At 46.4% G+C, this 13,080-nt stretch overlaps 1 protein-coding gene across 1 annotated transcript in view; it reads right to left on the bottom strand.

The window, feature by feature from the left end:
• The window catches only part of LOC138452821 (meprin A subunit alpha-like), a 222,283-nt gene that overhangs the window by 137,967 nt on the left and 71,236 nt on the right, over positions 1-13,080 (bottom strand). The window contains exons 8-9 of the mRNA XM_069605162.1: positions 9,911-10,060; positions 3,225-3,440 (exon numbers count right to left, since the gene is read on the bottom strand). Of these exons, the coding sequence (XP_069461263.1) occupies positions 3,225-3,440; positions 9,911-10,060 (366 nt within the window). The remainder of the gene's footprint in view (positions 1-3,224; positions 3,441-9,910; positions 10,061-13,080) is intronic.

Genomic DNA, 13,080 nt, shown 5'->3' with positions numbered 1-13,080 from the left:
AGTGGTAGGGAGGAGCAAAGTCTGGCAGATAGCTGGGATGAGGGTGAGGGAGAGATTAGATGCACAGGAAGGTATGAGAAGGAAATGTAAAGGAACTATGGCCCTCATTACAACCTTGGCGTTGGACCATGGTGCTACACCATGGTCCATGCCGGTAACTTACCGACTCCGCCATGGCGGAATGGGGAATTACCGCCCCATTCCGAGGTTGGCGGGGCGGTAATTCCCCATGCCGCCATGGCCCTTCCCCATTCCCATTTTTGCCCCATAGGGCTCAATGGGAATGGGGAAGGCGCTAAGTACGGTGCCGCAAATTGCGGCACCGTACTTAGCACCAAGGTCCCTTTGCGGGTTGGTTTTTAATGCCTGCAAAAAGCAGGTGTTAAAATCGCCAACCCGCAAAGGGACCTCGTAATCAGGCGTTAAAGGGTTAACGGCGCCGCCACTTTTACGGCGCCGTTAACCCCTTAACGCCAGGGTTGTAATGAGGGCCTATGTGTACAATTGGACTGAATTTAGCTGGGATGCAAATGTATTGTTTAGTGGCCCCAAAGTCCCAAACAGGCCCAGAGGAATCAGAGTCAATCCAAACCAGACTCAATGGGGAAGCAAGCACATTCACATCGAAATAAAGCCAGAACAGCATACAAGCATTGAAATCTCATCGCTCGCGACATACTTTTATTGGGTTACACATATCTGATTGCTCCACCTGGAACACTCCTATATTGATAAAGAGTAAACTATATCATCTTCACGGCAAGGGGTTGGTTGGCATACTACCTGATGGGCGGCATGTCTCCAATGATTTTTATAGGTTGGCACATTGCTAACCAACCTTGGACTCTTGACCGGTCATTTGCATTTTTTGTTTTTGTCGGGGTGGGTTTTGAAAATGTACTATTGGAAAATGTATACATTGTTAATAAAAACAAAAAAAGAAAACACCTGAAGACCTGGCTCTTTAACAAACTTTTTTTCACACCCTGCATCCGTGATGAACTCTGCGTTTCCTGCACCCACCACCTAGATGCCCATGGATTTTGTGCGCTTCTGCAAATGTAGAAATAAATAAATACATTATCGGGGGTATGTCTTGAAATTACTCACTGCATGATGAGCCTGGGCTTGTTGAAGCAAATCCGAATTTGCTGAGTTTGCAAAAGCTCCCAGAAAAGCAAGCAAAGAAAGCTCATTTTTTGGTTTCCTCATTTACGTTGTGGTTACCAAAACCCTACACTTGTACACAAAGTGCTTATGGCCAGACTTTAAAATGGCCTCAGCACGTGTTGGGCTGTATCCCGGCTGTAATACCAACCGACTGTAATAGCCTTAGCACCCACCGATCCGGCAATATTACACTCGCCACAGGTTGGCCGTTAACAGTAAATCCCCATTCCCCTTTGGGTCCATTGGATCCAATGGGGCATTTTCGGTGCTAATACTGCGGGCTAATACAGCTGGTGGTAATACTGCCAAAAACAGGACGCTAAATGGGATTTTCAGCTTCAGTAAAAAGCTGGAGGTAAAACAGCCCATTTCGTGATAGGGCCAGCCCTTAAATATAGTGGTAATACCGTTACCGCCGCATTTACACAATGCCAATTCTGTCTACAGACTAAACTGCAGAGTGATTAAGGTACATGTTTTCATGGTCATCATGAATGACAAAGCAGGCAGTTTGGGAGAACTTTGAGAGGGCTCAATTCATCCGCAAATCAAGATATGACAGTGTCCATGGGTCAAAGAACCTGCATTCAATGTTGGAAAAGTATTGTGTCGGATAGCAGAGTATGGAATGTAGAAAAGCTGGCAAGAATCCATGCATTCCAGTTGACCAACATTAGCCAAAAGGAACATTCCCCCATCATGAATTCCAAGACAGGCACTTCCAGCTGATAAGATGTTCTGCAGCAAGACTAAGAGGTTAAGCATTGGGTAAGGACAGAGAAAAAGCCCCAGTGAGCCATCAAGCAATGACATGTGAAATCTGGATAGCGTGGAGTCTGTTTCATGAAGGGTCACGGTTAACAGGGCAGGTGTTAGGACAATCCTCTGGTACCAGGATTTAGTTATCCCTGATTAGGATGCATCCTTTATTGTCTCTGTTGCTGTTGCAATAGTTTTAAGAGTCTTATTTTACCTTTGCAGGTACTGTATATTGCTTGTGTTTAATGTTTCATAGTTTCTTTTGGAAGGAAGAGTGTATCACAACCCCTGCCTCTGTCTAGTGACATTGAGGGCATGTCTGCTTCACGGATTTCTAGAGATGTAATAGAATGCTTGGAGAACTACAATAGGCCAGTGGTTCAGAGACACTGAAAAGGGAAACTGACTCTTGGTGTATTAAATCCACAAGCTAGACCTTTGCTCCATGTTTCCATGCTTCACATATCAACACAATGGGCCTCATCACGAGTCTGGCGGCAACCCTTAAATGCGGTGGTAGCGCTATTACCGCTGCATTAAAGGGTCCGCCAAATCATGGCCTTGGCGGATTTCCCCCCAGCTCTCAGCTGGGGGGAAATCCGCTGCAAATTTGCTGGCGGCAATAGCGCAAATTTTCCCCATTGGGCCCAATGGGGAATGAGGAATTCCCAAATGGCCCAATGGGGAATGGGCACTAATGGGGCCCTAGGAACAAGAAATCTACTTTGATTGTAAGGGAGTGGGGTAAATAATGGCAAAAATCCTTGCACAGGTCCTGTGTCTGTAGTAACATCGTGTGAGCTCAAAGTCTTAGGTATGGTTCTTAATTCAGTTCTTAGGATTTATGAGGGGGGACATATTTATGTTTACTTCTTTTTGGGGGCAAAATATTGTGCAGCTCCACTAATGGAATAAGCGTACCTGTGATTGTAACCAGCAGTGCGCACAAGTGTCATACAGGACCACTGTGTGTGGTGTAATATCCTTTGCGCCAAGCTTGAGTGAAACATCTTTCAAAGGCAGTGCATTAATCTGTCAATAAAGGACTCACCCTCCATAGTGTCTGGTTGCCACCCTGCCCATTCGGTGCAAAAGCGCAAATGGTGCAATCTGCAGAACAGCAATAGCACGGCTGTCTATGACACATTTTTTCCTGTGCAGGTGCAAATTGCAATTTGCGCACATGTACGTTTGTTGCAAGCAGTTTTAGTATTGCACAGTATTAGTATCCTGCGTGAAACGCACGTCACATGACCCCGGCGCTTCCAAATGCATTCTCAGTGAATGATAAATACCTGCAAACGTCTGGACTTTATGCAGTTTGCGAACATTTCCGGCTCCGTCATCCTTCCTTATCCAAATAACAAGTTTATCTGAAGCGCCGCCGGTGATTTTGTAGAAAAACTGCAGGCACTGCTCGGCCCTCTTTGGGTACAGGATGCGAGATTCCAGAAGCGCGCTGTCCCCGGCGTTTCCAACACTGGTGCTGAAACTCATGAAGTAGCCTCCATCTGCAGAGAGAGAAGTGTGCTTTCTAGTTACTTTCTACAGCATTGCCAACCACAGCAATGGTGCTCTATACATAATATGTGGGATAATGTACCCCCTAGCATACAGATTAAGGATATTACAAGTGGCCAAGGAGTTTCCTGACCAAATAGAGGAACGAGGCTGAAGACCCAGTTCCTTTATAAGGTCACGGAACTCCAAGGTGACTTGTGATATAGGAACGAGGCTGAAGACCCAGTTCCTTTATAAGGTCACATAACTCCAAGGTGACTTGTGATATAGGAACGAGGCTGAAGACCCAGTTTCTTTATAAGGTCACGGAACTCCAAGGTGACTTGTGATGTAGGAACGAAGGCTGAAGACCCAGTTCCTTTATAAGGTCACGGAACTCCAAGGTGACTTGTGATATAGGAACGAGGCTGAAGACCCAGTTCCTTTATAAGGTCACGGAACTCCAAGGTGACTTGTGATGTAGGAACGAGGCTGAAGACCCAGTTCCTTTATAAGGTCACGGAACTCCAAGGTGACTTGTGATATAGGAACAAGGCTGAAGACCCAGTTCCTTTATAAGGTCACGGAACTCCAAGGTGACTCATGATGTTGTCTTTATATATGATAGGGGACATTCTATGCCTCATAATACGTAGCCACACACTGGGCCTCATTACGGCCTGTGTGGAATGGGTTAACGGGTCCCGCTAATGGGTGCGGACACGTTAACACCATTCCGCACGATTACAAGGTCCCCTCGCGGGACCTGGTAAGGAACACCTGGTTAAACCAGGCATCGTTACCGGGTCCCGCGAGGAGAAGAGGAAGCTAACAACGGGCCGGTCGTAATCGGCTCGTTGTTAGCTCCCTCTCCCATTCCCATTGAGCCCTATGGGGGCTCAGATGGGAATGGGGAAGGTCCGGGCCCGGGTTTCCAGAGGGAGGAATTACCGGGCTCTCCAAACTCGGAATGGCCCGGTAATTCCTCATTCTGGGAACCCGGTAAAGGAGCCCAGTTTGGCGGCAGCCATGGAGCTAATAGCTCCATGGCTGCCGCCAAACTCGTAATGAGGTCCACTGTCATTCCCTTTAATACCTCGTCTCTTGCTTGATATAAAGTATGAGATCTTCTATTTGCTGATCCATCTAAATAATATAGAATCTGTTTAGATAAAAAAATGCAGAAAGCAATGTGTTGCAGAAAAATAGTTCAAGCAGTCTAATAAAATGGGCAACATTACGACACTGGCAGCAGCGGTATGAACGATACCGGTAAGGTACCGGCAACGTTGATACCGGGCCGCCACATTCCGAGTTTGCTCACGGGTGGTGGTATGCACATCTGGTCTGGCCAGACGGGCATACCGGCTCCCGCGAGCAGACCAGGATGCTAACAATGGAACCGTCTTTAACGGGTCAGTTGTTAGCATTCCTCCCCATTCCCATTGAGCCCTATGGGGGCTCAAATGGGAATGGGGATGTACCGGGTCTGGGTCCCAAAAATGGGATTTACCGGGCCATGATTTACCGGGCCCGCAAATGTCGGAATGGCCCGGTAAATCCCATTTTTCGGGACCCGGGCCTGTGTTTAGGGGTAGCCATGCCACTAAAAACAGCATGGCTACCTCCAAACTCGTAATGAGGCCCAAATGCATTGAAAAAACGTGCTTTAAAATATGTAATGACTAAAGAATAGGGTAGCACAACCTCCCTCTCCATTTCCATCCAAACTGTAATAAAAGAAAAGAGGATCACAGCATGACCTGGTGCTTCTGTAATTGACTGGCTCTTCAGCGGGAAAGTAAAGCTGATTTAGTGTAAAGGATATGGCTGCCATCTGTGAGTGAAATGAGGTGAATAGTATAAACTGTGTATTGCACAAATAACTTCATTTTAGGAACGGCCAGAGAGAGAGAGAAGCTTTTTTTCGAGAACCAATTTTTAAACTGGGAAGTACACTTTTTTTTAAGACAAGCCAATATGTGTTTATTTAGTTGGAGCCTGAACGCAATTGGAATTGTAGTATTAACTAAGTGTCGTTCTCTAAAACTCGCAGAGTTGAGGTTGGTGAATGTGAAATGTGCTCTCTTTTCAGATGAGTAATGAGTGCATTCGTATTTGTGTGGTTGGCCTGGTTGGCCTTTGATCAAGAGAAGGGATAATGAAGTGGGTTGAGTGATTTTATTTTGTTCATTGAGAGAATGGGTGAATAACCCAAAGTTTTGCACAGAAATAAAGCATCATTAAGTGTCTGAGGATTGTAGGTGCTATGTTGTGTTTGTTTGGGCACAGAGAGGTTTTCCTAGGAATTATTTGGAAAGGTCAGCTTGCTTTGCACTGTAGAATGTAAACCAATAAAAACTAAGTTGGACCAATCGGCTCTAGTGACATCACCCCCATTTGAGACTGATTTTGGAGTTGAATTGCTAAGGAATGTATGTTATGGGACTTGAATGGAAGGAAGTTTGCTCTTGGCACTGTAGGAGACTGTCACCTGGATCCCAGAGCTTTGAGGGAGTACCACCTGCAATTCCTTCAGGATGGTAGTGTGACATCAGAGTGAGACTAATTAGACAGTGGCTTTCTATGTACCGGCTCCTGTCAAGATTAAAGAGACAGCCAGGTGGTCATAGCAAGCAAAGGGTGCCCAACTTCCATCTTGTGTGGTGAGGGGAGAATTCGGGGAAAGCAGCAAAGCTGAGGTGCATCAACAGAACCCGGTGCCCTTATGAGAGAACAGCAGACCAAGATGAAGGATTACAGGGAAACGTTTGGCAGGTGCAGAGAATGTACTAAGCATTCCACCTGAGAGTGGGATGTTTGCAGCGGGGGTTATGGCATTCATGGAATGTACCCTATGCGATCCTTATGTAACGCCTGCAAGAACTGCAATTAATCTTTCTGTAGCGCGTTTATGTGCAGTTTATGAAAGCTGATCGTCCATTGGATGAAATGTCATGAGAAGAAGAAAAAAAAAGATGGAAGCGAAAATGCTGCTGTGTGTGAGCAATTGGACCAAAGCTGTTTATCTCGGCTTCAATGACAGAGATATTGGGCCTCATTACGACCCAGGCGGTAAGTTACCGCCTGGGCCGTGACTTTACCAGCCATGGTGGTTGGCGGACTTACCGCCCCATTCCGAGGTTGGCGGGGCGGTAAGTCCCCAATCCCCATTTACCCTTCCCCATTCCCATTTTTGCCCCATAGGGCATAATGGGAGTGGGGAAGGCGTTAATTACGCCACCGTAAATTATGGTGGCGTAATTGACTCCATGGTCCCTTAGCGCCATGGATTTTAACACCTGCTAAAAGCAGGTGTTAAGTCCGCCATGGCGCTAAGGGACCTCGTACTCAGGCGGTAAGGGTCGGCGCTGTTTACGCCGCCGTAAAACCCTTACCGCCTGAGTCGTAATGAGGCCCATTGTGCCAGACCTCCCAATCAGGGAGTAGGGAGGATGTTAACTTGTAGAAAAAATAAAAAAGGATCAAAATATGCAGTTTGTTGTACATACACTGAACTGCAATAAATGTGCCTGTGAATGGCTGGAGAGGGGGGGGGTGATTGGTCCATCTCAAATTGGATAGGATAAGTGATGCTCGCGATGCAAATCCCACCAACACCACATTGTAAAGTGAGGGAAGGTTCAGTGGGGGAAGGTGGAAGAAGATTTTGGGCCTCATTCCGACTCAGGCGTTAAGGGGTTTACGGCGCCGTAAACGGCGCCGACCCTTAACGCCTGATTACAAGGTTCCCTTTGCGGGATGGCTGTTTAACGGCTGCTTTTTTGCAGCCGTTAAAAGCCATGCCGCAAAGGGACCTTGGCGATAATTACGGCATCGTAATTTACGGTGCCGTAATTATCGCCTTTCCCCATTCCCATTACGCCCTATGGGGCAAAAATGGGAATGGGGAAGGGGCCATTGGTGAATGGGGAATTACCGCCCCACTCACCTTGGAATGGGGCGGTAATTCCGCCATCCACAATGGCGGAATTGCAACCTTAGCGACATGGACCATGGTGCTAATAGCACCATGGTCCTCCGCCAAGGTTGTAATGAGGGCCTTTGGGCCTCATTACGACCCAGGCGGTAAGTTACCGCCTGGGCCGTGACTTTACCACCATGGCGTAAACTACGTTTACGCCATGGTGGTTGGCGGACTTACCGCCCCATTCCGAGGTCGGCGGGGCGGTAAGTCCCCAATCCCCATTTACCCTTCCCCATTCCCATTTTTGCCCCATAGGGCATAATGGGAGTGGGGAAGGCGTTAATTACGCCACCGTAAATTACGGTGGCGTAATTAACTCCATGGTCCCTTAGCGCCATGGATTTTAACACCTGCTAAAAGCAGGTGTTAAAAACGCCATGGCGCTAAGGGACCTCGTAGTTGGCGGTAAGGGGTCAGCGCAGCTAACGCTGTCGTTAACCCCTTACCGCCAGGGTCGTAATGAGGCCCTTTGTCTCTGCACTGGCTCCCAGTGGCTGCGACAATTAAGTTCAAAACCCTCTGCATTGTACACAAGGCCTTCTGGGGTCTGGTGCCGCAATACCTTCAACTCTCTCTTCCTAAATATCTTCCTTCTCGAGCTCTTCGCTCATCTGCCTGCAACTCCCTCAGGATCAGTCGCTTCTCCAAGCAACGAGTTGGTGGCAGATCACTCTCTTCGGCAGGGGCCTCCCTCTGGAACAGCCTCCCTGCCTCCCTGAAACTTGAGTAGAACCATCTCCAGTTCCGGAAGCACCTCAAAACCTTCCTCTTTGCTTCTGCTTTCTCTCCTCCTCTCCCCTGCTGGATTCCTGACTGAAATTGCACTGGTTACCTGGCCACCTTTTCTGATCTTTGGCCCAAGCCCCGTCAATTGCCCACCTGCACTGCCTCCCTGGCAACCCCTGCACCTGGGGACCGTTTTTCTGTATCCCTACAGTCCCCCTACCAGCACTTATGTCTGCACTTACTTGCACTTGCCACTAGCTGGCCGTTTTATTTTTCTTATTTATTCTTCTTTCCTATGTACTGCACTTTCCCCTCTCCCTCCTCCCTGCGCACTATTTTTTTTCCCCCTTCCCTTGCACTTGCGCGATCTGAATGACACCTGGCCTAGTAGGATCGTTGTCTGTCCTCCCTTTGTCGCCCCCTTGCCTCGTCGCGCCTTGAAACAGTTGTGTATAGGCGCGTTATAAATGCCATATCATGAATTTGCCCTTCCTTTTGTTTGTTTAAATCCTCTTAAATGCACGATGATTGGTATGCCCTATGCCTACAGGATGTGGAAGCCTGCACATTTTTGGTACAGCATGGCTTGATCTATAACGCAACCTCAAACTTGTCCATGTCATGCAACGACTCCAATGTGACTCGTCTACAAGGCACCAACCATCGAAATGTTTTCTGTATCAAGTCAAACAAGATGCCTTAATACACTCCTGTACTTGCCATTTTACGGCCTGTTACCAGACACATATTGTCACTGGGCCTCATTACGACCCGGGCGTTAAGGGTTAACGCCGTCGTTAACCCTTAACGCTTGATTCTGATTTTAACAGCTGCTTTTAGCATCCGTTAAAATCCATGGCGCTAACCTGCCATGATGCTAATTACGCCACCGTAATTTACGGTGGCGTAATTAGCGCCTTCCCCACTCCCATTATGCCCTATGGGGCAAAAATGGGAATGGGGAAGGGAAAATGGGAAATGGGGATTTACCGCCCCACTCACCTTGGAATGGGGCAGTAAATCCGCCATCCACCATGGTGTAAACATAGTTTACACCATGGTGGTAAAGTTGGCGCAATTAGAGCCTGTGTCGTAATGACCCCCCCTGGCACGCTTCACGGGAGACAATGAGGTCTTTGGTTCCCAGGTTTTCTGTGAATGGGATCGACCTGGGGTTTGTTCTTGAGAGTTGCAATTGTCCTGGGAACATTGGTACCTGTAAGATGCATCACTAGATTAACTATCTGACAACTTATGTTTCCCATTGTTCTCAATATATTTGTGAAAAGTGGAGGCTAAATGGAATGGACTGATTGTTGTAGTCAAGAAGTCTGATATCAGACATGGAAGATCAGGCACCTTGTGGACTATGATATTTCAATGTCAGAGAGTATATTAGAAATGCTGTGTGTTGGACAGCAATTGAACTGCAAACAACACATGCATCTATTATCAGTGAGGTAGAACCGAACATCGATTTAGTCAGCAAACATGTGTCCATATATCAGCAGGCTATTATTGCTTGGAGATGAATGACTTCAAATTGTACAAATACCATTTCACTGCTCCCCCAGTCATAAGTCACAATACAAAGCATTTTTCTTTGGTCTCTCACCAGTCCGCAACCAAGGCCCATACCCGTTCTTCACCTCAGACCCTTTCGTGCTTCTCAGTTTCTCAAGATTGGCGGGTTCGGGTGGAGAAAAAAAACTAGGTGTTCAAGAAGTGTTAAACAAGTGATGCTTATGTTATTCTGTAGGTTCTTACCTCTACATTGTCCCAGCAAGGTATGATCGTTCATGCCTCCTGCAGTGCCCTTCTCGTGCACCCAGTCTCCATTGTCGTTCGCGCCCTGAACCATGCCACAAATATTTATATATTCAAATGCACACTGATCCAGAAGTGTGAGAGAAGATGCTGGAAAAACATCAAATACACAATGTTAGATGGACCATAATGAGGCAGGCTTTTCAGATACAAGAGGGGATTGATCATTAGGCTAAGAGGTAAACCAAACACTGATAGTGCTGTAGCAATTGCGTTTCCAGACGAATTGCTGTAGACTGAAAGGTGTGCTATGGTCATGGTGTTCATTCCGCTGTGTAATAATGTAAGACGTGGGCCAATAATGCTCATGGACTTTGGATCCTTTCTGCTGTGTAATAATGTAAGCCGTGGGCCAATGATGCTCATTGACTTTGGGTCCTTCCTGCTGTGTAATAATGTAAGACGTGGGCCAATGATGCTCATTGACTTTGGGTCCTTCCTGCTGTGTAACAATGTAAGATGTGGGCCAATGAGGCTCATGGACTGTGGGTCCTTCCTGCTTAGTAATAATGTAAGACGTGGGCCAATGATGCTCATTGACTTTGGGTCCTTCCTGCTGTGTAATAATGTAAGACGTGGGCCAATGAGGCTCATGGACTTTGGGTCCTTCCTGCTGTGTAATAATGTAAGACGTGGGCCAATGATGCTCATTGACTTTGGGTCCTTGCCGCTGTGTAATAATGTAAGAGGTGGGCTAATGATGCTCATTGACTTTGGTTCCATTCCGCAGTGTATTCATGTAAGACGTGGGCCAATGATGCTCATTGACTTTGGGTCCATTCCGTGGTGTCTTCATGTAAGACCTAGGGCCAATGATGCGCACGGACTTTGGGTCCATTCCGCTGTGTAATAATGTACTACATTGGCCAATGATGTGCAGGACACCATCTCAAGGTATAAAAGAACACAGCTTGATTTAGCTTTTTCCAAAAAGCACCAGCTACATGATACTGGTAAGGAAAGCTCAACATCGAGCTGCAAATCCTTTCCTCCAGCAGCCCAGGTCACTCAGAATACTCACGCAAGCTTCACACTCACAGCATTCCTAGTGAAATTACACAGCGTGTCACTCACAGCTCCTCCCGGTTACAGCCACAGAAGACAGGAGGCAGCTTTAACTATTTAGGAAAAAGTACAACATAACCAAGTACTTCAAACCTTCATATCACACGCCAGCATCGCTCAGAACTCTCATCCAACACATAAGGTAAATATAATGGGGAACACATAAAAAAAACAAGCCCATCACTCATATTGGTACCCACTCACCTCCTCTACCACACAAGGAATCCACAAGAGGAATGTGTTTGTTTGAAAGTATAAGACCACGAAAATGTGGAGTAGACTACCACCTTATTTGTATGCCTTAAAGTCCATCATGTCCTTTAGGTACCATTTACAATCTTTGCTATTGAATTTGCAGCTAGGATCAGCACCCAGAGACCCCCAAGTATCAGCGCACTACATATGTGTTTTTAATCAATTACACAATTAAATCCTGGATTAAAGTAAATATAAATGTTTAGGCCCCCACTGCCACCTTAAGAGGAAGATTGATCTAACACCTTCACTGTCTGATTGGTCAGTGAGGGTATGGGGGTGACCGTGTTTGGACTGGTCAGAGGATGTGTCTGAATATGAATGGCTGACAATGACTCATATTATGCAAAAGATGTCCCCGTGAGAGGGGGACATCTCTCTAGGGGAAGCAGGCATCAGGCGTCAGGCGTCATTTGTCAGAGAGTTTTGAAGGACCATCCTCAGGAGTTGCTTTACTCCAAGAGGTGGACTTGGACTAAATTAGCATGGATGAGCCTTTGGTTGGGATCAAGGTGACCTTGCCAGTCTGGCGGGGGGTTGGGCGTTGTAGGGGATGTGAAGTAGAACATGAGCCAGTTGGATGATCCACCCCCCACTGAAGAGAGCAATGTGAGCAGATGTGGCTGTTTTGACAATTTCCCGCTAGTCCATGGCATGTTTCAATAGTCCCAGCATTTGCTAAAATGGAGAGGGGTAAGCTTGTCCAAACTACCTGATTAAAGTAGGATTTCCCAAAGAGAAGTGATTCATGCCCAAGTGAAGTTCATTTTATGGCAATTAATGGTGATGATTGCGGCAAGCCTATGCTCGTCAGCATTTTATTTATTTATATTTATATTTATTGGTTATTTATAATGCGCTTTATACAGCAAGAATTATGTTTCAAGGCGCATCAAGACAGGGGGAACAGGGATGAGGAAAGAAGTATAAAAAACAGTAGGGGAAGTAGGGAAGAGGTGCGCAGGGGAAGTGCAGAAAGGGGAGGAAGGGATGAAAAACAAACAAAAGCGTTCCTACTAGGCCGTGAGATGAATTGGATTGTGCAAGTGCTGAAACATGAAAAAGGGGAGGGGGGAACAGAGGTACATTAAGTGCAAAACAAGTTAAAGAACAGGCCGTCCTGGGACACAGCCCATCACCACACAGTGTGCTAGGTTACAGCAAGTATACAGAAACAAGTAGGAAAAGTGAAAAACATTGGCCTGCCTCAGCTCAAGGTGCAAGGGCCACATAACGTATGGTAGTCAGTGGGTCAGATGCAACATTAAGCAGCAAAGCGGATACAGAGATAGGCAAGGGTGACAACATGAGTGTACAGAATTAAAGACACCTTGAGCTGCGTGTCAACATAGGAGCTATATGACGAGAATAAATTGTCAATCTAAGATCTTAATGAAATGCCTGGTATACAGCGAACTAAGAAGGTGAGGTGTAGTCTTGTTTTTTATGATTATTCGTTTTTATGGGTGATTCACTTGGAAGTTGGTAATAAAATCAAGGCGGAGGTACTAAGTTGTGGGATTAGAGGCAGCCGGGTTTACAAAATACAATTTATATTTAGGTTACCGCACAGGAGCCTGCTAACAACCTCATTCCAGGACATCACCCTTCTTGTCCGTGAAGATATTGCCCACCTTCTGGGTATGATATTTTATTTATAGCGTGCCTATACACAAGTGTTTCCTGGACAGGTGATACCCAGTCACCAGAAATACATATAGGGCTAGGAAGGAAAAAAGGCATTAAACTGGAGAGCATAGGTATATAATCATAAAATAAATAAATACATT

This window comes from Ambystoma mexicanum, chromosome 4p (genome assembly GCF_040938575.1).
Source record: "Ambystoma mexicanum isolate Mex_15411 chromosome 4p, UKY_AmexF1_1, whole genome shotgun sequence".
NCBI classification, from domain to species: domain Eukaryota; kingdom Metazoa; phylum Chordata; class Amphibia; order Caudata; family Ambystomatidae; genus Ambystoma; species Ambystoma mexicanum.
Note: the sequence above shows the minus strand (reverse complement) of the source record. Positions and strands in the feature narration are given on the sequence as shown.